Source organism: Henckelia pumila, chromosome 4 (genome assembly GCF_033568475.1).
Source record: "Henckelia pumila isolate YLH828 chromosome 4, ASM3356847v2, whole genome shotgun sequence".
Lineage (NCBI taxonomy): Eukaryota > Viridiplantae > Streptophyta > Magnoliopsida > Lamiales > Gesneriaceae > Henckelia > Henckelia pumila.
This window is the reverse complement of record NC_133123.1, coordinates 178,537,803-178,563,607: the sequence shown is the minus strand read 5'-3', so window position 1 is coordinate 178,563,607 and position 25,805 is coordinate 178,537,803. Positions and strand designations below refer to the sequence as shown.

General features: G+C 38.2%; 2 protein-coding genes across 3 annotated transcripts; one reads left to right on the top strand and one right to left on the bottom strand.

Annotated features, from left to right (window-relative positions):
- The first annotated feature begins 289 nt into the window (after window positions 1–289).
- LOC140861781 (thiamine biosynthetic bifunctional enzyme TH1, chloroplastic) lies at window positions 290–5,927 on the top strand. The gene is made up of 9 exons (XM_073264790.1): window positions 290–705; window positions 984–1,058; window positions 1,154–1,229; window positions 1,317–1,392; window positions 2,212–2,346; window positions 3,295–3,359; window positions 3,459–3,586; window positions 4,216–4,472; window positions 5,261–5,927. The coding sequence occupies exons 1-9, from the start codon at window positions 412–414 to the stop codon at window positions 5,790–5,792; spliced, it is 1,638 nt and encodes a 545-aa protein (XP_073120891.1). The 5' UTR covers window positions 290–411; the 3' UTR covers window positions 5,793–5,927.
- Window positions 5,928–6,261: 334 nt separating this feature from the next.
- On the bottom strand, window positions 6,262–9,465 carry LOC140866814 (serine/threonine-protein kinase SRK2A). 2 transcript variants are annotated; one of them, XM_073271867.1, is made up of 10 exons: window positions 9,361–9,465; window positions 8,787–9,110; window positions 8,470–8,544; window positions 8,273–8,374; window positions 8,089–8,148; window positions 7,905–7,997; window positions 7,703–7,795; window positions 7,366–7,470; window positions 7,157–7,255; window positions 6,262–6,864 (listed from the first exon to the last, which is right to left on the bottom strand). In XM_073271867.1, exons 2-10 carry the CDS (start codon window positions 8,904–8,906, stop codon window positions 6,532–6,534), a joined length of 1,080 nt encoding a protein of 359 aa, XP_073127968.1. In that variant the 5' UTR covers window positions 8,907–9,110; window positions 9,361–9,465; the 3' UTR covers window positions 6,262–6,531. The 2 variants fall into 2 exon arrangements, with proteins under 2 accessions (XP_073127968.1, XP_073127969.1); XM_073271868.1 differs by having other exon boundaries at window positions 8,095–8,148.
- Between the last annotated feature and the right edge of the window lie 16,340 nt (window positions 9,466–25,805).

Genomic DNA, 25,805 nt, shown 5'->3' with positions numbered 1-25,805 from the left:
TGACATGACACCAACTTAAAATTAATGTGTATCGTTGCATCAACAACCGATCAAAAAGGGGTAATTCTATGATCCAATAGACATATTTCTCCACTTTAAATTTAAATTTAAATTGCATGATAGAGTGGAGTTGGTCGATGCTATCCCACCTAAATACTACCTTGAGGTAAATCTAACGATAAGCATTTATCAATAAATGTGAGATTATTTTTTAGTAAACCCCGCATATATATAGAAAAATTAAGATCATTAGATCTATCATCGATAATGCCAAATGAACCCTCCCGAATAGGATATGAAGACCCGAATTTCATTTGACCTGCAAAGTTGATCGTAGTCATTAATGCTGGTTTCAGGATATTACCGGAAAGCCAGCATCGCCCCAACCGATAGTGATAAAATTGGGTGACCATGAGCGCAATCCAAGTACTCAAGGCCAATCCCCTTCCTTCCTCCATCCATCGTTCCATCCGCCACTCTTCTGTGCGACCATTTCGGACTTCTAGGGCTTTGATCCTGAACTCAATGCATGATCCGTCCGCTGAAGATGACCAATTTCGAGTTCCGCACGTTTTGACTGTCGCCGGTTCCGATTCCGGCGCTGGAGCAGGAATCCAAGCCGACTTGAAGGCTTGCGCCGCGCGTGGAGTCTATTGCTCCACTGTCATCACCGCTGTCACTGCGCAGAACACCGTGGGAGTCCAGGTCTAGTCGCTTTTCATATTAAGGAGGAAATTGTAGAATCTTTTGGCTGTGGCTATTGATTTTCTTTTTTTCTTTTTTAACTCGGTTGTTGAATTGGTGTGAGATCTTGTTCTGCACGGATATGTGTCCATGATGAAACGATTAGAGAAAGAAGTGTTGACGGTTTCATTCTAGATGGCTTGGGATTTAATTTTGGATGATTAACTAAATGTCGTTTGAACGGATCAATGTTTTTATATATTTTCCTTATTTTCGTATATTTGCATTTGGTTCATTAGGGAGTGAGTCTTGTGGACGAGGAATTTGTTGCCGAGCAATTGAAGTCGGTGCTTTCTGATATGTGCCCTGATGTTGTGAGTCTATGTAAACTATTGAATCTTTTTTGTTGGGGTTAGTCTCTGTTTAGCTGCTAGCGTTGCTCATGCTGTTTTGTTTTACTGAAACTTAGGTGAAAACAGGCATGCTTCCTTCTCCCGGGATAATCAAGATCCTAAGACAAAGCCTTGAGGAATTTCAAGTCAGAGGTATTTAGCAGTATTTTGGTATTCTGATTTTATATTTTGCTAGGAATGCAGTGGGTTGTTGACTATATACTAGTTTTGTGAAGAAAGCTTTGGTGGTTGATCCTGTCATGGTGTCTACTAGTGGTCATGTACTGGCAAGTTCCTCGGTTCTAGCGAGCTTCAGGTACTTTTTTAAAACTTACAGCCGGTAAAACCCTTCTGTTGTTGGCAACTGAATTCTCTGTGCCTCCATTTGTTCAAGATAAGTTACTGCCTTATTATCTAGGGTTGAATGCTGCATACATGTTTTCCACTGGGTAGTGGGTTCATATATGATATTTTTCATTGCATCGATTTATGCAACTGCTAACATTTTTTAAATCCTGAAAATGGTTATAGTTAATCTTCATTCACCATTTGCTAACCTAGAACTTAATCAGAATTTAATCGGATATGCTAAAAATTAAGATAGCCAAGTAATGATGAAGCTTAAAGAATACTTTTTATTTTCAGTTTATTTTTTTTGGTCTAGTTTTTGTCATGGCATTTACCTGGATTTAATGATTTATAAATTTGTTTAATAGATATTAGATGCATTTATAACTGTTCAGTTCATGCAGAGAACCGTGATAGTAAGAGATCTAGGAACTCTAACAATTTAACTTGCCTCTTATTTGGTATTGGGAGCATTCTATTGGAAAGAGATATGTTGAAAATCATGTGCATGGGATGTAGATCTCAAAGTAATGAGGCTGGCCACCACAAATAATTCCCAACCTTTCTGTTTCAATTTTCAAATACCAATGTTAATCAAGGTCAAAAAATAAAATAAAAAATAAAAAATCTATATGCTGTTCTGAGAGTTAAACTTGTATTATTTGCGGATTTGTTAGAAATCCTGTCTTGCAGCATTCAGTTATTGCGATGCTAATCGTGATGAAAGTTATATCTTTTATTATATCTGTTTGTATTACCCACTTGGATTTCCTTTTTCTCAATGTAGGGAGGAACTTCTTCCGTTGGCTGATATAGTAACTCCAAACTTAAGAGAGGCATCGACTTTACTTGGAGGCTTACCACTGGAAACAGTTGCTGACATGCGGTCTGCTGCAAAATCTATTCATGATATTGGCCCTAGGTCCGCTCTTCAAAAGCTAAGAAGCGTTGTAGATGTTATTGTCGTGTTTATGTAACTAACCCCCTTCCTAAATTATTTGACTGGTGTCTGCCATTATAAGAAAAAGTAAAATGCAGTTTTTTAAAAGTAGAATGAATTGTATAAATATATGATTTATCTTTCTCATGTTATATAGTTAAAAAATCCAGTCTCTAGTACTGTTGTATGATGAGGACTGTAGTGATGTATAATGCTGAGACAATTTAGACTGCTTGAGCGTACTTTGATCAGGATGCTAGTGCATCCAAGTAGGATGCTGAAAAGAGAATTATCTAGACACCGGCCACATTAACATTTATAGTTAGGTTTGAGTATGTTGACTCTATTATTTCATAGTAAAGAAAGCTACGATGCTCAAAAGACAAATTATCTTTTGAAACCAAGGCATTAGCAGCTTGAGCTGGGAGTTTTTATTGTGTTCAGATGGTTTGGATGGCTCAAATTTATGTTTAGTGCAGGATGAGTTTATTGTTAAAAAATCATTTTAACAAACGAGAAGAAGAAAACAAAAATATAAAGAAAGAAAACGAAGAAAAGCAAAGTTGGATTACCTTCCTTTTTCCATGTTTTAATCAAAGTGCATGACAATGGGTTCATTATAGCACACTTGTGTATACAAGGAAATGATGCTTTGGTTTGACCAATAAAGAATGTCTTTGCTTAAAGCTTCTGTTAGTTTACAAAAATATCTAAGATGGTAGGTTTAAATAACTGTCATAAATTGATGGATTTTTTATTTCAAATCCACATTTTGTCCCTGGAGTGTTTGTTTGCTTTCACAATCTTCTCATTGCATTATCTAATGAAACTACCAGCATTTTTTTTTCTATTATACCTGCATTAAAGGACTGACGAATATAGGATTAAAAAAAAAAAAGATGTATGAAATGGGTAGTTTTCTGTTTTCAGAAATGTACTTGTGAAGGGAGGTGACCTTCCTGCTTCATCAGATGCTGTGGATGTTCTGTTTGATGGTATGATTCACACATCTCTTGGAATTCTCAAGCACTTATCATTCTATACCATTATTTAACTTAAGCACTGCTCCAAGAATTGTATGATATAATCTGTAGGTAAGAACTTCTATGAATTCCGATCTGCCCGGATAAAAACTTTGAATACTCATGGTACTGGTTGTACTTTGGCATCATGTATAGCTGCTGAGATAGCCAGAGGTTCTTCTGTATTCTCTGCTGTTAAGGTGATTAAATTTCTTTCTTTCACGCTCATATGACTATATCGTATTTGATGATAAGCAATGGCTAGAGATGCCTCAACATCTTTAGTGCCTTGCAGACTCATATCACTTGAGTATTCCCTAAAAACCAAATCGTTTGGCTCTCTATTGTATATAGCGTGATCATTAATTTTTTAAGAACCAATTAGGGCAAGTCCTGTACTCCTGTTAGTCGCCTCCTGCTGCAACAATGTTATTGTATTACTTGGTCACAGAACCAAATTAGGTAGGGAAGCAAAACATCTTTTGCTTGGTGTATTAAAGTTAAGAAGTGGTCAAGTGGACATACCTCCGTTCCTGTACGACATTACATCGAGAAATAAATCATAGTAAAATTTTTTATAGAGTAGCTGAAAGTATTTCATCTGAACTAGTTTAACTTAGGGATTAAGTCGGTAGCCTTCTTTTCCTGCCTGCGTTTCCTTTTCACCCTTCAATGGTTCAAATATTTGGGAAAGAACTATAATTGTCATTTAACTGCCGATGCAGCTAGTCTTGGTGTATGATTGCTAGTTCTTGCTATGCTCCTGATTTGTACTTCTGTTATTGTTTGTGAATGCAAACTGTTTCTCATTGCTGCATTTGTTTTCCAGATAGCTAAACGATATGTTGAAACAGCCCTGGATTATAGCAGGGACATTTGTATAGGTGGAGGCCGTCAAGGTCCTTTCGACCAGTTAATGAAGCTTAAAAACAATGCTATGAATCTGCATGTGCACCGTCCATTTGATCCAAGTGATCTTCTCTTGTATGCTGTCACAGACACAAGGATGAACCAAAAGTGGGGTCATTCAATCAGTAATGCTGTGAAAGGTGCAATAGAAGGAGGTGCAACCATAGTTCAGTTAAGGTCTGTTTTAAATATTTGACTTGAAATAGCTATTTTTGTTACGGACCTTGGGCTTAGAAGAATTGGACAGAAGCCCATTAACAGAATTGTTTACTCTAGACCTCTAGTGTTATGGGCTTAAGTCAGTTGGGTCTGAGTAGCTAGGTAGGGAAGGAATATATTTTAAGGGGTGAGATAGTTGTAGGATTCATTCAGCATATTTTCCATTTGAGAATTGACTAGCATAGCTAGGGGGCGACAGAGGCTTTGCTCTGGGTTTTTCATATTTGTATGCATTTCGTTCTTTTGCTTTCTTATCTAAAATATGAGGATTGAGGATCCTAACAATTTTCCCATTTCATGTTTTTCATTTGAATATATATTTGGGCAGTGTCACATTATTCACGTGACAAACTCTCCTAAGGTAGAAATCTTTGTTTAGCGATTTTTTGGGTATATTATCAAGTCTATCATTCTTGGCTATGATGCTATCTTACAATCACAGAGTAAGTTGGTTGATTGTTTGATCGGTCTTTCGGAAATACCTCCGAGAATGGCGAGGCACGAGGCTTTGCCGGGAAAGGAGAGACTGTTTTTCATCGTAAAAAAAAATGCTTTAAAGAGGCTTTGGTCAAGGAGCAATTAACCACGTGCAAGCCTGTACCCTTCCCGAGCCAAAAGAAGAAAGCGAAAAGCTTAACCCTTTTTTGACACTTTGTCTCAAATGATTTTCCTGTAAAGCTTGGATATGAATCTTTATTGCTCTGTTCTCCTCTTATTGATGCCAATCGAAACCTGTTACATTGCAGGGAAAAAGATATCGACACAAATGACTTTCTGGAAGCAGCTAAAACATGCCAACAAATATGCCGCCACCATGGTGTACCTTTCCTGATCAATGACAGAATCGACATTGCCCTTGCTTGTGATGCAGACGGAGTTCATATCGGTCAGTCTGACATGCCTGCTCGTGTTGCTCGAACTCTCCTAGGTCCCGACAAAGTCATCGGTGTCTCATGCAAAACGCCACAACAAGCTGAGAAAGCATGGATTGATGGTGCCGACTACGTAGGTTGTGGCGGCGTTTATCCGACAAATACAAAAGAAAACAATATCACTGTTGGGTTAGATGGTCTGACAAGAGTATGTTTAGCATCCAAGTTACCGGTTGTTGCCATAGGGGGCATAGGCATTACAAATGTGCGATCTGTTATGGAATTGGGCGTCCCCAATCTGAAAGGAGTTGCTGTTGTTTCTGCCGTTTTTGACAGGGAATGTATTTTAAGCGAGACTCAGAAGTTGAGAAGAGTGATAACGGATTCAGTTGGGGCAGTGAAATGAAAGGATTTGTTCTTAGGAGAAAGTGAACTTTTAAGTTATTAACTATTTTAAGGTGCAGAAATTGGGTTTTCAATGCTCTTACTCTCACATTCCTTGCTATGAAAGGCAGAAATTAGGATTGCAACTTTTTCTTTATCCACTTCTGAGTCTTTCAAACTTTATTGTTTCTCACAAAAACTAACTTGATATCTTCTCACGGATCTCCAATTCGACTCGTTTTTTTAGGCTAAAAATATTACTTATTACAAATATAGATATAGATCACATCTACCTTTCACAAACATAAATCAATAAAGACATTTGTGAAATGCTTAAAAGACAAATATGGATCAGATCTATCCTTCACATATACAATCTTGAAGACATTCTCCGAGAAGATCTACGTATCGTGTATATATTCAACGATTGGATTTAATTGACCATATTGGGGAAAAAATTTCTAAGTAGGCCATTTTTGGGAAATACCAAGTGCAAGAAACGAATGGGATATGGTATTAAACGAACTTATAAACACCAACTTTTTAAAGTTCACATGTGGTCTTAAATACTTCATATCAAACTACAGACCGTCCCACAAAACTCAAGTACGTAATGGCAACAAAAGCATAATTTAATCCACACCATATTCGTTGTATATGCAAACAAGAACTCGGAAATCAACCTGCACTCAGGCAGACAACACTAGAAATTTACATACTACGACCACGAACGAGCATCATGTTTTCTCGCTCGATACACCTCATACGAGAGGCACTTCCCCACTGGCATGCACGGCCTTCACTTGCTTATCGTATTCATCTTCCTCATCTTCCTCTTCCTCTTCCTCTTCCTCTTCTACGTCTTCTTCTTTATCCTCATCCTCTTCACCTCCCCACCCAAAGCCTCCAACTGAGCGAGAGACTGGAGGAGGAGTTTTAGCCTCTTCCACAATTTTCATTATCTGCTCCACGGATTGAAGGGAAAAGGTTGGGTTTTCTCTACGGTAGTACACGCTTTGAGCCGCATCTGTTAATTCTCTAGGTAAATTCTTCAGAAACCATGGGTGCGACTTGATGTCTTTAATCGAAATTCTCTGCATTTAAATTAACTAATCAAACAGGTCGCATTTGGCAAATACAATAATAAGAAAAGCGAACAAAAGCTTTACGTTAATTCTCCAAATGGTTATTAGCCAACAGGTTACACAGTTACGAGCTGTACAATGTCACCACAGACAAATAGCCCATCACCAAAAATATGTACAGGGCAATCATAAAAGTGTAAGGGAAATAATGTAAATCTTGATTATGAGCGCACTAGTTCCCACCGAAATAAGTATGATGTCTGTTATTCGGTAAATCAGAACTCAAGAGAGAAGAACATACCCTAGATGGATTGGCAACAAATATGCGAGAAAGGAGGTGTCTACAATCTTGAGATATGTGAACATACTCAGGTATTTTGTACTGAATCGCCATGATTCTCTGGTTCAAAGGAACAAAATTTGTGAAGACTGCTACACAATTAAAACACATACTTGCACAAAAAAACAAAGCCTAGCCACAACGCACACAAACAAAACGAAAAGGCTTACTTGGATGGTTTTCCTGAAGTTCTTTGGATCTTCTTGATCTTCAAAAGGATATGCTCCGACCAGCATGACATAGAGAGTCACGCCACAAGACCAAACATCAGCCAGCTGGATAGAAACCAACCGAAGTTAACCGGATTTTCCACCAACATTTATGCTACATACATGCATGATACATATGTGTGAACTCTGACAAACAGAGGAGACCAAATATAAAAACAGTTGAGATATAAGTTTACATGAGAAGTAATAGAAAAATTAAATTAAATTCAAGCAGCAGCAACAAACAGTACTAATATAGTAATATGGACCAAATATAGAATGGCAATAAGATGCTTACCTTTCCATCATATTCTCTTCTGGATAGCACCTCTGGAGCAATATAAGCAGGAGTACCAACAGTTGATTTGGGCCTCGAATGAAGCAGAGATGACTAAAAAAAACAGCAAACCATGTCAATGCTGTCTCATGCACAAAATCTACTTTTAACGTAAATGTTATACAACCAATAACCTTTAACTTTGTATACAATTGTGCAATACCTTTGAGTAACCAAAATCGCATATTTTAAGACGTGGGGCTGGGCTTCCATCCAATAGGGTATTCTCCAGCTTCAAGTCACGATGGCATATTTGCTGCATATCAGAAACATAATTAACTAAAATCCACAGATAAATAAAGTAAATTCAAGCATCCAAAAATGAACCAGCACAAATCTAAAGTTTCTTTCACCATAGAGTGGCAGTAGTTGACTCCAGATATAAGTTGCTGAAAGAAATACCTCGCCTGAAATTGTAGGAAAATATAGATCATGCGTAAATTCAAGAGATTGAAACAAAATCCAATTTCTTTTAATCAGCCGATCGAATTTCAAAAGATCAAGGGGCAGTAACTGGCATAATTATCATACCTCATCTTCACTGAATCTTCCAGCATTGCAGATTCTCTCAAAGAGCTCACCACCCGCAGCATACTCCATAACAATAGCTAGATGTGTGGGTGTTAAAACCAGCTGCAAAATCCAAGACCCAAACCAGAAAACACCACAAAATTTCAAGTCATTGACAAGACAAAATTAGAAAATTCATAGAAATTTAAGTCCCTTACCTCCTTGAATCGAATTATGTTTGGATGCCGAAGCGATCTATGATTAATGATCTCTCGAGCCACATTCTCATCGATCTAGAACAAAAAAATAAATGACAGTCAAGCTTCCACATATGTTGACGAAATGCAAACCATTTGTTAAACCTCATAACTTCATGAACTACATGTATCACCACAATAAGAACAAGCTAAGACATTGAACTTCATAATCAGCAATCTCATATCCACAAAAATTAACCAAACAAAAAAACCAAATATGAAAACCAGCAACTGGCACAAGAAATTTTTACTATTACAAATATAAATAGCATGCAAACCTTGTGTCCTCTTTCAATGTATTTCATAGCAACAAGCTCCTTGGTATTCTTTTTCCTCATAAGCCTCGCCACACCGAAATTTCCGGACCCTATGTCCTTCACAAGCTCGTAATTTTCCATTTTACTCGTACTATATACCGTCTACTACACCGACCTTCTTAAACTCAAAGCTCCAACCACCAAATTTCAAAAGATCTAAGTTTACTTCGCACACCACGACAGCTGAACAGAAGAAATCTTGGATCCGAAAATTGAAAGCTTTACTTAGAAGCTCAAACTTTGATGTGATAATTTGAAGATTGAGAAAACCCCCAAAACTTAACGCTGAGAAAAAAAGAAAAAAAAAAGAAAAAAAGAAGCAACTTTAAGCTTTAATCAACTATAATTCACCCCTCTATGGAAAAAAAATTCTTTAATAAAATTCTCCTGGCTGAAAAGGAAAATAAAGTCATCAATCGCAGCATAAAATTGGAAAAATTAGGGCTTTCTCACACCGGAAGATCGAGAAAGTAGAGCCTTTACAGAAATCGAAATGGGTTTTCGAAAGAAATTGTGAAAATGATTGAATTTATACCTGGGATTCGGAGAAATTTGAAGAATTACTGGATTCTGGAGAATTGCAAGTCTTTATCATCAGCCAGAAAGCAAGGAATGTGGGAATGATCTCAAAAGTGCATATAAGGTTAATTGCCTTTTGCCCCTTGAATTATATTTAATATCACCAAAACCCTCATAGTAGATATTAGGTCAGTTTGGTTACTGAAGTATTTTGCTTAAAAAAATATTTTTTAAGTTGACTTTTAAAAATATTTTTTGAAGTAAAATATGTAGTAATTTTGTGTTTTGATAAATAGATAAATCTTTTTTTTAGTTGAGTTATAAAAAACATTTGAAAACTATAAATATCGATTTTTCAACAAACACTTATTTTGGCTTAAATAAGTGTTTTTAAAAGCACTACAGATCTATCCAAACACATTTGAAAGAATAAAAAAAAAATTATATTTTGGCTTAAATAAGTGTTTTTAAAAGAACTACAGATCTATTCAAACACATTTGAAACAATAAAAACATGTTTTTTTTTTAAAAAAAAAAACATTTGTTCTCTTCTAGCTTCTTAATCCAAACGCACTCATTATCTCAGTTAGTCTCCTTTACACTATTTTTTCAATGACGTGGGAACCGCTGCCGCTAGCCCGCTATCCTTCGGCCTTATTTTAAACTATTGATTTTTTTCTAAAGCTTATATATCACTAATTTCATTTAAAAAGAAAAAAAAGTGTACTCTGTCTTTTGTTCTTCATATAACAATCCGATAATGAATTTATGATATTGCGTCGCTCCTTCCATATGTGGGTGATATGAATCTTATTGAACATGACAAAAAAACACGATAAATTGATGTAATCGTACCCTCAATCCAAAAAAAAAAAAAAAAGATCCAAGTGTTTTTTCTCGATCTTTGAAACAAGTAAACTTTTTGGATATTCACCCCTAATTGATAAACAACTAGTAATAAATAATCACGAAAATAATTATGATTTAAAGAGACCTTCAAATAACTTATATTCGACAATCTACGATGAAGAACAACCGACAAACGCCACAAAGTTAATAAACTTTGATAAGTTGATTTGAAGAACAAAGCAAAGCTTTGGCAAAATTCTAGAGAGAATTTTAATTTGATAAAATCAATAATAATCTGAATTCTTATGAAATTTTCGAGTTTACATCTTTATAAAAGCCAAAAGATAACAATAAAAATTTTCCATGTCAAACAAGACTCTAAAATAGGAAATAAAAAAAAAATTGCGCGTGCAGTGCGGGGGCACTAGAAAACAGGCGCAGATGCACTGCTCCTAGCGCGGGGGCACCAACAAATCAGCACGGGTGCACTGGTCATTCTGCCCCGGAAATATTCAAACACGACCATAGCGCGGGTGCGCTAGTGAATAGACACGGGTTCACTGCTTATAGCGCAGGGGCGCTAGTGAACTGTCCACTTTTTCTTTTAGCACTCCGGTCACATTGAAATGATCTCCAACTTGATTTCCATGCTCCCCAAACTCTTCAATCCTGGCAAACATGCTCGTAGGCAATTCATACAAGTTCATCACGAGTCCATGAAGCTGTAGTAACCCAGAACTCATTTTAAGATAATAATATGTTAAACATGATTAAGGGTTGGTAATTAATCAATTTCGGAGTGTTATTGGACTTCGGAAGAGAATTTAAGCTTTTGACTTTGGGCCGGATCGGAAGCTCCGAACTCAGATCGGAAGCTCCGATCCCAGCCACTTCGGAAGCTCAGCGGAAGCATGAGATCGGAAGCTCCGATCCAGGAACGGAAGTTCCGATCTCCGGCTGGCAGCTTTGCCCGATGACTCAGCCGCGAGTTTTGACAAGTGTTGATCGAGGGTGAGATCGGAAGCTCCGATCATCGGATCGGAAGTTCCGATCCTGGCGTGTCCTGCATGCACGCAATGAGCTGGATCGGAAGCTCCGATCCTGAAATCGAAAATTCCGATCCTGGCCGGGAATTTCGCCTATAAATAGGGCTCGTTCGATTTCATTTTGAAATACGAATTCTCGAGTTTCTTTCTTCAGTTATATAGTGTGAGATATACACTTGAGGGCCCTATCGGTTATAATAGAGGTTCTGGAATAACCAAGGTATGGTTATAGTCATCCGGGACTAGCGACTTCAAAGGGCTAACTACGGACGAAGGTATGGTCCGGGAATCTATTTAAGTTTTTGGAGTACTTATTAGCTTAGTTAAGGCTTATAGAATTTATGTAGTGATACGGTGAACTTTTGAATATAGGCTTGGAACCTAGGATCTTATTATACTTGAACTAGCCTAGAGGTACGTACACATTGACTGAGATTGCCAGCGAGTATACATGTTTATATGTTGCATTTATTTGGCATTATTATATGGCATGATATATGATTTACCGCTTTCTATATTCATATGTCATGTGCATATACACTTTGAGCCTATACCTTGTTATACCTGACTATAGAGCCGCTCAGCTCTATACTCGATAGTCTGTCACTGAGAGTACCGCGACGGCGGGGGCATTTATGTCTGTCTACTCTGGTGTACTAGACGAGTGTGGTTGCACCCAGAGGTTGATCTGTGTGGTGGCAGCACTCATGTGGCGCCGGTTCTGAGCATGACTTTTCATATGACCCTGTACCAGTCATCATGTTGCATGCATTATATACATATGTTTACTCATGTCTATGTACTGGGCATTAGCGCTCACGTCCTAGTTGTTATCTTGGACACCCTATTCTATGGGGCAGGTCGCAGGATGGACAGAGCCGGTAGTTCGAGGCAGGACTAGGGAGCCGGATCTTTTCAGGGGAATTTATACAGCAGGATTTGTTTTAGCTGTATAATGTTTACTGTTTAAGATTTCGATTTGGTTGTATCACTACAGATTTAAGCCTGGATTATGTTACTAAGCTGATATGAACATTATGGTTTTGTTTCCGCACATTTTACTCTGTTAAGTATTTTTCTGTATTAAGTTTAATGCATGCTATTAGTTGCCAGTTAGTAGGTGATTCCATGAAGGGTCACTACATTTTTGGTATCAGAGCATGCTTAGATTTTGGGATTAGTACTTGGGATTTAGTTTAGTCTTGAGTAATTCTTGCGCATTTGGGATTTTAATGTGCAATTTTTTTCAGGATATGGCTGACGAGAGTCACGGTAGTGTTGGCCCGGGAGGTGGTCATCATCATCGTCGCCATCATCATCATGATGATCATCATCGTCATCATGAGGGTAGACGTCGCTACTCTATCAATAAGTTCATGCAAGTAGGACCGAAACCTTTGGTGGGAGGCGAGAATCCTGAACAGGCGAGGAGTTGGATGTCTAAACTCGAGAGTACTTTTCGTGTTTTCGATTGTACTGAGGATCAGAAAATTGTTCTAGAATTTGTTATAGAGGATCGAGCACGTTTTTGGTGGAATGCCAAAGCTGCTCAGGCACGTACTGAGAGAAGACAGGTGAATTGGGGGGATTTCTGTCGGGAGTTCCAGAAATTGTATTTTTCTCCGGCTGTTCGCCAAGCACGATCTATGGAGTTGCTTACTTTGAGGCAAGGATCAATGACTATTGATCAATATCAGCAACGATTTCTTGATCGGCTACCTTTCAGTCCTCATATCAATGAGAGTGATGCATCGAAGTATGATATCTTTCTAAAAGGTTTGAACCAAGATATCTACTCTCAGGTTGTCGTTTGTGATGACCCGGTATCTTTTGAGACTTTGGTGAACCGTTGCCGTCTTGTGGAGACTAGCAACAGGCGGGCACAATTGATGATGCCAGGACAGCCTAGTGGATCTTTTGAGCCTCGAGCTCAATCTGTTGTGCAATCTGGACCTACGTCTTCTTCTACTCCTACTACTTCATCTGGATCTCGTGGTTCACGAGGTATGTTCCGTTTTGGGAAGAAGAAGAAGAAGGAGGAATTTTGTAGCCATTGTGGAGGGAAGCATCCTGCAGCTTCATGTCGGAGAGCTACTGGTGCTTGTTATATTTGCGGTCAGCAGGGACATCTGCGGAGAGATTGTCCTCAGCGCATGGGTTCTGTTAGTGGATCGGGATCACAGGTTGGATCTCAGGCTTCTATTGTTCCACGTCAGCAGCCAGCACCACAGAGTTCTTCTGGTTATCGTCCCCAGACTCAAGGGCAGGTGTTTGCTCTGTCTCAGGAGCAGGCTACAGAGGGAAGCGATCGCATGTTGGCAGGTACCTTTCTGTTATGTGGTATTCCTGCACTTGTCTTAATTGATACTAGAGCATCGCATTCCTTTATTTCTAGTCGCTTTGTTAAGAGACATAAATTACCTTATGTATCATTAGATATGGATTTAGTTGTATCTACTCCGTTGGAGCAAGAGATAGTAACTAAGCGTCTAGTGATGGGTTGCCTTTTGGAGTTTGAGGGTAATGTGTTAATAGCTAATTTGATGATATTAGCGATGACAGATTTTGATTGTATCTTGGGAATAGATATGCTAACTTTGTATCACGCTACTGTGGATTGTTATCAGTGTCTGGTACAGTTTCATCCGGATGAGGGTGATAGCTGGTATTTTTATGGTGAGGGTGCGCGACCTCCGATGCCACTTGTTTTGGCTCTGAAGGCATGTCATGTCTTGGAGTCAGGTGGGGAGGGCTACCTCATCTATGCAGTTGATATGTCCATGAGTAGTACGGGTATTGATCAGTTACCAGTTGTCAGCGAGTTTCCTGATGTATTCCCTGATGAGATTCCTGGTTTTTCTCCGATGCGAGAGGTTGAATTTGGTATTGATTTAGTACCAGGAACTACGCCTATATCCCAAGCACCTTATCGTCTGGCACCGTCAGAGATGAGGGAATTGAAACAGCAGTTACAGGTTCTGCTTGATAAGGTATATATTCGTCCGAGTGTTTCTCCATGGGGAGCACCTGTTTTGTTTGTGAAGAAGAAGGATGGATCGATGCGATTATGTATTGATTACAGGCAGTTGAATCATGTCACCATCAAGAATAAGTATCCTTTGCCGCGGATTGATGATCTGTTCGATCAATTACAGGGTACTTCTGTTTACTCGAATATAGATCTGAGATCTGGTTACCATCAGATGCGGGTACGAGACTCAGATATATCTACGACTGCTTTCAGAACCAGATACGGGCATTATGAATTTTTGGTGATGCCATTCGGTTTAACGAATGCACCGACAGTCTTTATGAATCTGATGAATCAGATATTTCGAGAGTATCTGGATAGATTTGTCATCATCTTCATTGATGATATTCTTGTCTATTCTCATGACAAGGATGAGCATGCACATCATCTAAGGATTGTTTTACAGACGTTACGAGATAAGCAGCTGTATGCGAAATTGAGCAAGTGTGAATTCTGGCTTGATCGGGTAGTCTTTCTCGGTCATGTGATTTCTAATGAAGGGATATCTGTTGATCCTAGTAAGATAGAGGCAGTGCTGAACTGGTCTCGTCCGACGACGGTTGCTGAGATTTGTAGTTTCTTGGGTCTAGCTGGATATTACCGTCGGTTCATCGAGAATTTTGCACAGTTGGCAAGGCCTTTGACACAGATGTTGCCTTCATATGGTCCTCGGATTGTGAGGAGTCATTTCACGAGCTGCGTAGACATCTTACTACTGCACCTGTGCTAGCTCTACCTTCTTGATCAGGAGGTTATGTTGTCTATACTGATACCTCTGGTCAGGGGTTAGGATGTGTTTTGACATAGCATGGACATGTTATTGCCTATGCTTCTCGACAGTTGAAGACGCATGAGAGTAATTATCCAGTACATGATCTCGAGTTAGCCGCCATTGTATTTGCGCTCAAGATTTGGAGGCATTATCTTTATGGCGAGAAATTTGAGATATTCACGGATCACAAGAGTCTGAAATATTTATTCACTCAGGCGGAGTTGAATATGCGACAGAGACGCTGGATGGATCTTCTGAAGGATTATGATTGTGAAATCAAATATCATCCAGGTTCTGTTAATCTTACTGCTGATGCCTTGAATCGGCAGGTAAGACTTTCTGCACTTCAGACTAGTGAAGTATCTCATATGATTCAAGAGTGTTGTTCATTGAGTTTTACACTCAAGCACAAGAAAGGGAGAAATGGGATTCGATTGTATACTATTCTATCTGAGCCAGCATTGTATTCTCGGATCAGAGATGCTCAGATATCTGATGTTAAGACTCAGCGTTTGGCACGTCTGGCCAATGGAGTTAATACATCTGGATTCCATTTTCAGGCAGATGGTTTATTGTGCCTATCTAATCGAGTTGTTGTACCTAATGATGCGGAGCTCAGGAATGATATTCTATCTCAAGCTCACAGGAGTCGATTATCAGTTCATCCTGGTAGCATGAAAATGTATAAGGACTTGCGAACTAGATTCTGGTGGAAAGAGATGAAGAGGAGTTTGTATCAATTTGTTTCGAGATGTTTGGTTTGTCAACAGGTCAAGGCTGAACATCGACGATCAGGTGGATTACTACAGAATCTTGAGATTCCCGAATGGAAGTGGGAGCACGTGACTATGGACTTTGTTACCCACTTGCCTATGACATCACGTCAGTGTGATGCTATTTGGGTTGTCGTTGATCGTTTGACGAAATCAGCACACTTTATTCCTTACAATCGAGAGTATTCTTATGATCGCATGGCACGCTTATATATCCAGGAGATAGTGCGATTGCATGGAATTCCAGTGAGCATAGTCAGTGATAGAGACCCGCGATTTACCTCATGTTTTTGGGGTAGTTTTCAGGAGACGTTGGGTACCACTCTGATTTTGAGCACTGCATATCATCCGGAGACTGACGGGCAGTCAGAACGGACGATTCGTACGCTGGAGGATATGCTACGTTCTTCTGTCATGGATTTTGGCTTATCTTGGCAGGATCAGTTACCTTTGATCGAATTTGCCTACAATAATAGTTATCATCGTAGTATCGATATGGCACCTTTCGAGGCATTGTACGGTCGACGGTGTCGTACTCCGTTATTCTGGGATGAAGTCGGGGAACGACAAGTCGAGGGTCCAGAGTTGGTGCAGCAAATTGTAGACAAGGTAGATTTGATCAAGCATAGGATCAAAGTTGCTCAAGATAGACAAGCCAGTTATGCTAATATTCATCGCAGGCCACTTCATTTTGAGCCTGGTGAATATGTGTTTCTTCGAGTATCACCTTTCAGGAAGGTGATGAGGTTCGGCGTGAAAGGCAAGTTGTCTCCTTGTTTTATTGGGCCTTTCCAGATACTGGAAAAGATCAAAAATGTTGCATATCGTTTGGCTTTACCGCCAAATCTTTCCAGTATACATAATGTTTTTCATGTGTCGTTACTTCGACAGTATATAGCTGATGAATCTCATGTGATTTAGTCTACTGATATTCAGCTAGAGCCAGATCTGTCTTTTGTTGAACGACCAATCCGTATCCTAGACAGGAAGGAGAAAGTTCTTCGGAACAAGACTATACCACTTGTGATGGTACAGTGGCAGCGCCGAGGCATTGAGAAAGCAACTTGGGAAACTGAGAGTCGTATGCAAGCAGAATATCCTGAGTTGTTTGCTTTGTACTTTTGATTTACCATGTAAGATGTAATTACAGTTGTTGTAATAAAACATGGTTTGATGTTTCATATTGTTATCTTAATTTGTCTTTAGATGTTATTTCGCGGACAAAATATCTAAAGGTGGGGAGAATGTAGTAACCCAGAACTTATTTTAAGATAATAATATGTTAAACATGATTAAGGGTTGATAATTAATCAATTTCGGAGTGTTATTGGACTTCGGAATAGAATTTGGGCTTTTGACTTTGGGCCGGATCGGAAGCTCCAAACTCAGATCGGAAGCTCCGATCCCAGCCACTTCGGAAGCTCAGCGGAAGCACGAGATCGGAAGCTCCGATCCAGGAATGGAAGTTTCGATCTCCGGCTGCCAGCTTTGCCCGATGAATCAGCCGCGAGTTTTGACAAGTGTTGATCGGGGGTGAGATCGGAAGCTCCGATCGTCGGATCGAAAGTTTCGATCCTGGCGTGTCCTGCATGCACACAATGAGCTGGATCGGAAGCTCTGATCCTGAAATCAGAAGTTCCGATCCTGGCCGAGAATTTCGCCTATAAATAGGGCTCGTTCGATTTCATTTTGAAATACGAATTCTCGAGTTTCCTTCTTCAGTTATATAGTGTGAGATATACACTTGAGGGCCCTATCGGTTATAATAGAGGTTCTGAAATAACCAAGATGTGTTTATAGTCATCCGGGACTAGCGACTTCAAAGGGCTAACTACGGACGAAGGTATGGTCCGGGAATCTATTTAAGTTTTGGGAGTACTTATTAGCTTAGTTAAGGCTTATAGAATTTATGTAGTGATACGGTAAACTTTTGAATATAGGCTTGGAACCTAGGATCTTATTATATTTGAACTAGCCTAGAGGTACGTACACATTGACTGAGATTGCCAGCGAGTATACATGTTTATATGTTGCATTTATTTGGCATTATTATATGGCATGATATATGATTTACCGCTTTCTATATTCATATGTCATGTGCATATACACGTTGAGCCTATACCTTGTTATACCTGACTATAGAGCCGCTCAGCTCTATACTCGATAGTCTGTCACTGAGAGTACCGCGACGGCGGGGGCATTTATGTCTGTCTACTCTGGTGTACTAGACGAGTGTGGTTGCACCCAGAGGTTGATCCGTGCGGTGGCAGCACTCATATGGCGCCGGTTCTGAGCATGACTTTTCAGATGACCCTGTACCAGTCATCATGTTGCATGCATTATATACATATGTTTACTCATGTCTATGTACTGGGCGTTAGCGCTCACGTCGTAGTTGTTATCTTGGACACCCTATTCCATGGGGCAGGTCGCAGGATGGACGGAGCCGGTAGTTCGAGGCAGGACTAGGGAGCCGGATCTTTTCAGGGGAATTTATACAGCAGGATTTGTTTTAGCTGTATAATGTTTACTGTTTAAGATTTCGATTTGGTTGTATCACTACAGATTTAAGCCTGGATTATGTTACTAAGCTGATATGAAAATTATGGTTTTGTTTCCGCACATTTTTACTCTGTTAAGTATTTTTCTGTATTAAGTTTAATGCATGTTATTAGTTGCCAGTTAGTAGGTGATTCCATAAAGGGTCACTACAGAAGCGCTTTCTTGAATCATTTGCTTCGACCCCTAGTTTTTGGTCCTCGTAGTAACTCCAACGGATCTTTAACAAACTTGAAAACTTGATCATCATACGAACCATCCAAGATCGCATCACCCTCCCTTTCTTGTAAAGGATTTGTCCTCAAATCTTGTCATCACCTACATCAAACAAATACAGATCAGAAACATTAAAATTAGTATTACATTGTACTCACCTGGAAGATCCAATTTTTAGGCATTGTCATTAATCATTTTAAGAACTTGAAATGGTCCGTCACCCCTAGGTAGGAGTTTTGAACGTCTCTTTTCCGAAAATCTTTCTTTTCTCAAATGCAACCACACCCAATCACCGGGTTCAAACACAACCTTCTTTATTAGCTTGCTTTGTGTATTGCAAGTTTTTCTTCTCAATGTTTGCTCGTACTTTTTCATGCAAATTCTTAACAAACTCCATCTTTTTCTTACCATCCATATTTATCCTCTCACTCATTAGCAAAGACATTAGATCCAAAGGGGTTAGTGGATTAAAATCATGCACAATCTCAAACAGAGAAAAATGCATAGTAGATTTCAGATTATTATTGATTTTATCAAATTAAAATTCTCTCTAAAATTTTGCCAAAACTTTGCTTTGTTCTTCGAATCAAACTTATCAAAGTTTATTAACTTTGTGACGTTTATCGATTGTTCTTCATCGTAGATTGTCAAATACAAGTTATTTGAAGGTCTCTTTGAATCACAATTATTTTCGTGATTATTTATTACTAGTTGTTTATCAATATGAGGTGAATATACAAAAAGTTTACTTGTTTCAAAGATCGAAAAAAACACTTGGATCTTTTGTTATATTGGATTGAGGGCACGATTACATCAATTTATCGTGTTTGCTTTTCATGTTCAATAAGATTCATATCAGTGGGTAATGTAGGATTTGTTCAAATTCAACTTTTTTAACCAACACATTCGAAAAACGTTTTATATAAAATTAATAAAACATATGTGAAATTGTTGATACTAAACACATTATGTCATACAGTGCGGTTGGTTAAAAAAGCCAACAAAAAAGTGTTTTTCTAAAAAAAATGAAGTGTTTGGTTAAAAAAAACATGTTTTAAAAAGGCACTTAAAAGCTAGAATTTCTTATTTCTTGGTTTCTACTTCTACTTCTATTTAAAAATTTAAATAAAAGTAATTTTCAACATGTATTCAAACGCCAAAAGTGCTTCTGTTTTTTTATATATAAATAAAAGCACTTAAAAACTGAGATTATTTAAGTATTTTTAAGTCACACCTTCTGTATCCAAATTGGGTCATAGTTAACAAGAAACACGAAAAAAACAGACAATTTATAACTATGCTCTAAGAAAGTTTTTAAATCACAAAAAATTGTAGGAAATATTTTCGAATCAACCAAGATGAACAATAGTTGATCTTGGAACCAAAATGGAGTCGAAAAATACAAAAAAAAAAAAAAAAAAAAAAAGGAGTTATATATACCAAGAATGACAAATGATGCTAGACAATTCAAATCGAAAACATGACCAATTAGAGAATCCACAACAAGCATGACATTTCTCCCAAACATTTGTGGGTTCGTCATTCCACATCATATATCCAACATCTCACCCTTCAAATATCTTACAAATAATCAATATCTCATAAACAAAATATTTGTTGACTTCACTATTATTTTATTACTATCCATTTATTTTTCATTTAAATAAAATAATTTAATAATTTAATTTTATAATGTCTATTTCGTAACGACAAGTACAATTAATTTAAAAGGTTAAATTTATTTTAATAAAATATAAAAAGTTTTATTAAATATATGGTACAATATAATATATAGTAACACAAAGGTTTGAAAATTAGATAAGATAATTAATTTAATTTTAAAATTTTATTCACCAACAAATGGTAATACAACAATACGAATTCTTGAGAAATTAGAAATTAAAATAATTTAATAAATTAATTCTTCACTAATCACAACGACATGTTTTCCAAATGTGTTCAACCAAGTCATGACGAAGCTGATGAGTACCTGACTATCACTGTAATTGAAACGGCCCTAATTTTACTTTAAATTAAACTATATAAGATAAGGATTTTTCAAAAAATTTCAGCAGGACCTTTCTATTTATATTTAAATTCGCCTGTCACAGACATCAACTAAAAATACCACCAACAATACTGAATAAACTAGACCGAGAATTGAACGAGAACCGGAGAAAAAGTTTCGACATTCCAAACGTCAAAAGATTAAGCAATTACATATTTACACACCCACAAATAATTCTAGAAATCTTTACAATAACATTTATCCAAACAGCAAAATGAAAGACTTTAAACTTTCTAAAGTAAGCTTTTGCGGAAGACTAGCATAGGTCGGAGGGATGTGTCGTGCTCGCATCGCAGTTCACTCGATAATCTTACCCCTCGATCTCTACAATAAATTAACCTGCACCAAATAGATGTAGTGATCCTGTAAGTTCTACTTTCAAGTAACACAATAGTTTCTAGTTTCTGCGAGAGCCAAATTGAGAAATTTGGTGAATGTTGATGTGGTTCAATATTAATAGATTTGCGAAATTATTACAAGAGTTGGAGTTGTCGAAAGCCATTTGACCAAACATTCAAGAAGGGTCTATAGTATGTTCTCGGGATTTACCCTAGATTTCGAGGACGAAATATTTTAAGAGGGGGAGAATGTAGTGACCCGTATCCCGAATTAATGATTAAGTGGTAATTAATCATGTGATCATGTTTAGATTAAGTAAAACATGATTAAAAAAAGTACAGACAAGTCTAAGTTGTTTAAAGATGGATTTTGAGCACTTGAAATATCCGAGAAGGTTCCGAGTCCTCGGAGGGATCAGAGGGTCCGAACTAGGATCGGAGCCAAGATCCAAGATCGGAAGCTCTTATGAGTTTGGAGGCTACGAACTCAGATCGGAGGCTCCGATCGTTTAGGGCCAACTGTTGGAAATATTACGTCATCAATGACGTCACTGAGGGGACTTCGGACGCTCCGAAGGTGGATCAGAGGCTCCGAACAAATATCGGCAGGCGTCCTCTAGAAGCTAGACATGTTGTTGGTGGAGAGAGTTCGGACGCAGGGATGGGACACTCCGATCAGGATCGGAGGCTCCTAACGTGAGATCAGATGCTCCGATCGCTGTCTATAAATAGGGGTGCCAAGCTCATTTGAAGGTGCACCTTTCCTCTTTCTCCTCTCTTCTTCTAGTTAGTATTTTAGCTTTTTAGGGGCTTTCTAGGCATCCTTGGAAATCCGGAAGTGGTTAGGCGCTACGGGACTAGTAGCGGAGCTTTGCCTAAGTTTTGGGACTATCGCCATCAGCGGGCTGACGACGGATGAAGGTATAGATTTGGCTTCTTAAAAATATTTAGGAGTATGTTATAGCTTAGTTAAGGCATTTAGAGATTAAATAATGATGCATGAGTATTTTGCATTGTAGAGCTGATGATAGACTTGTAACCTAGAGTGGGACTTTTAGGACTGCCTTTAGTGAGGTACGTAAGTACTGAATGAGATGGCCAACATGATATATGATATATGTTTTGCATGAGTATTTGTTATGTGTTTTACCATGTTTTACTGCTTTAGCACATGCATGTTTTTATACATAATGGAGTGCATCCCGTGAGATGTGAGTCATGAAAGTTTTCATCGGTGATGAGTTACTCTTTATGGATTCGTGTCTAGGGAGGCTCAGTCCCCATTTTTGTTTTCACTAGGAGCGACCATGACGGTGGAGTAGACGCTATAGTGATAGGGGAATATACGAGTACCCCGCGGACTAGCTATCTTGCACGGTACTGTGTATTCATGGCACTTCTGAACAGACTATTTTACCAGGGTTTTAAAGGCATTTATGTGTTGCATATATTTTATATATCATTACTTTCGTACTGAGTGTAGTCACTCATGTCCAGTATTTATGTATGTCTGGACACCCCATTCGACGAGGCAGGTACAGATGCAGGCAGTGCGCCCAGTGACTTGGAGTAGTCGATGACCGAGAGGACAACAGGATTAGCTATAGGTTTTGTTGTTAAGATTTATTTGATTGGGTTGTATATAGAATTTATTTAATCGGTTTTATTTTTCCGGTCAGCATTTATTTAAGCTTTCCGCAGTTTATTCTGATTAGTATTAATTGCATGCTTAATTATGCTCTAATTCTCTGATTAGTAGTGGATTCGGGTTGGGTCGCTACAGGGCCTATTGTGCAGTCGCGCAGGCACGGGCCTGGGCTCGGGGCGTGACAGATTGGTATCAGATACGGTCAGACCCCGGAAAATAAGTGTTATGCGTGGCAAAGTGCTACGTGCGTGGGAGCCACCTCATGAACCTGCGGGCAAAGTGCTACATGACGGGAGCTACCTCTTGAACCTGTAGGAGCCACCTATATATATTCTCGCTACTGGTGGATCGAGAGTTCAGGTCGCGACTAGGATGTCGCGTTCTGAAGGAGGGGTGATTGTGAGACCCCTGTCCCACATGGAAAAAATGAAATGTTTAAAATGAGTTTAAAATAGGCTACAGTGGACTTCTATATCAACTTGAGTTAATAATTTTCGTAAAGCGAGGACGAATACGAAGTTGTTGTTATAGGGGCCCATTGTGCAGTCGCGCAGGCATGGGTCTGGGCTCGGGGTGTGACAACTAGACTTGCACCCAAGGATGAACTAAGACACAAGAATGGAATTTTGCCACAAGATATGTCTCTTCTATATATGTCTCTTATATATATATATATATATTATATATATATATATATATATATATATATATATTTGATGCAATTTTTGGTTCCTCTATTTTGTTTTTTGACCGAAAACTTTTTTTTTTTTTTTAGATAGCTTGTAGCATAAGACAGGAAACTTGGGCAACAAGATAGAAATAACGAAGACTTAACGAATAATAGATTTAGATGAAGAACGAAGAACAGATAAAACTAAATATTGTTGAAAAAATACTTACTTGTCTCAAAGAACTTTGTCTCTGATGCCAAATGATATGAACCTGATTGATTAATGGAAAAAAAAAAAAAATAACCCAAATCGTGCCCTCATATCAATTAAGAAAACGACTCAATTGTAGTTTTCGATCTTTTTAAGACAGAAAACAAAAAGATAGATTTTATATTTTCACTTTTAATCGATAAACTATTAACAACGAAAATTACGAAACAATTGATTTTCAAAGAGACCTTCAGATAAATTGTATCTGACAATCTTCAACGAAAAACAATTGAAAAACTCCACAAAGTTGAAAACTTTGATAAGTTTGATTTGAACAAATCCAAAGCTTCAATAAAATTCTTGAAAGAATTTTATACTGATAAAAATCAATAATGAATTCTTAATTATCAATAGTGAATGTAGATGTTATTTTTATATTACAACTCAAATAATAAGAGATAACACAAAATAATACAAAAGATATCAAGAGATATCATATAAAAGTTTCCTAATAGGCTTAAAATACTCCAAAATAGATAAAATACTAAAAAATCCCACACACACACAAATATGCCGAGTGTGTGTTTTTCCCAACAACGCGAGCGCGCGTAACAACAAGCGCGGGCGCGCATGTACACTACAAGAAAAAAGGCTAACAAAAACGGTGAAAAATCGTTGTCGTAGGTAGTTTAAAGCTGTTGTTCAAGGTGGTTTTGTTAAAAGGGACGCTCAAAGACAATAGTTAAAAACTGTTGTCTTTTCTAGAAAATACAATGGTTTTACAAAGGTGAAAAACCTTTGTCTTCTCTCTCAAAGACAACGGTTTTTAAACGTTTTCTTTGTGAAACAACCCTAAACTCTACTCTCTATATAAATAAAAAAGAAAATACGAATTTTTTTAAAAAAATTTGCCATGACTTGTTTGAAAGTAAACAAACCACCCTGTCACACGCAGCAATTCTAACATAAAGAAGTAAAAGAGACAAAAGAAATCCAAACTGCCATAATCATAAACTTCGAAAATAAAGGCAACACCACACGGTTGCAATAATAGCGATAACAAACTTCAAATCATAAAAATTCAAGAACAGGGAAAACACATCTTGGCTAATACTGAAAGTATTCATAGTAAAATTCTTTATTTCAAAACAAGTCTTATGCGGAACTTAAAATAAAAACAGCAACGGTCATAGGGCCCTGCACCGCCAGTGATCTCAACCTCGAGGATCCTGCCCCTCGATCCCTAGGTACTCCTCCTCACCTGACAAACAAACAAGCATAGTGAGTCTAATGACCCAGAAAGTATAAACAGTGTAATAACAAGGGTGGTTTAAAATAACTGCAGTAATACTCAAAATACTGTACATAATATACTTGAAACATAAGCTATAAGAATGCGCATACTACAAGAGAATGAGACAACATGTAAACGATGAACACACGCCAACTCACGCTATGAAACTCTTGAACTTTCTTAACTTAACTGAAACTCATGCATGACTGATAACTGAATACATTAAGACGAGTCAAACTGATACTAAAACTGAAACTGTAAACTTAGATCCTTGAATTGTGACCCTCTGTTTTGATTGATCAATGGCTGCAGTGCACTATGCCGGCAAGACTCCGAGATTTATCCCGACGCGACTTACCCTTTATCTGTCATTTGGTAGGGATCCCGAAATTTCTCCCGATCTCACACTATCCGTCTATTTTGGCAGGGATCCCGGGATGTCTCCCGATCTCGATCTACCCGTCTATTTGGCAAGTGAGTGAGGCATCCCCCACCCATCAATACCCTTTCTCGTCACAATCAAATCACTTCGTTCAAAAAAAATATTTTCTTTTTCCTTCTTTGACTCGGCTCAAAATACTTAGCATGCATGAATAAATGCGACTTCCTTTGCAACATTTCGCTCGGCTCAAAGACGAGACTCAAGCACACATGTATGCAACTATGGGAAATGAAACTTAACACAAAAATATGGGTATTAGGTGAGTGAGTGGCTGCCCCTAGGTGAAATACCCAACTTTAACTCCAATTCTTACAAACAAGGCATAACCTGAGCAAACAAACCGAAAGGCCCTTAACTCGATCTTACCTTAACCGAATTCGACCTCGTTTGAACCGACACTCTCCAAACACTACAAAATAACCATAGGACCAGGTTGTGACCAGTGTTTTAAAAAGCGCGCTATAGTGCGCTACATGGCGCGCTATAGCGCAATGTTTATGCCCAGTGCTACATAGCGCTCAATCCATAGCAGTTTACACAAATA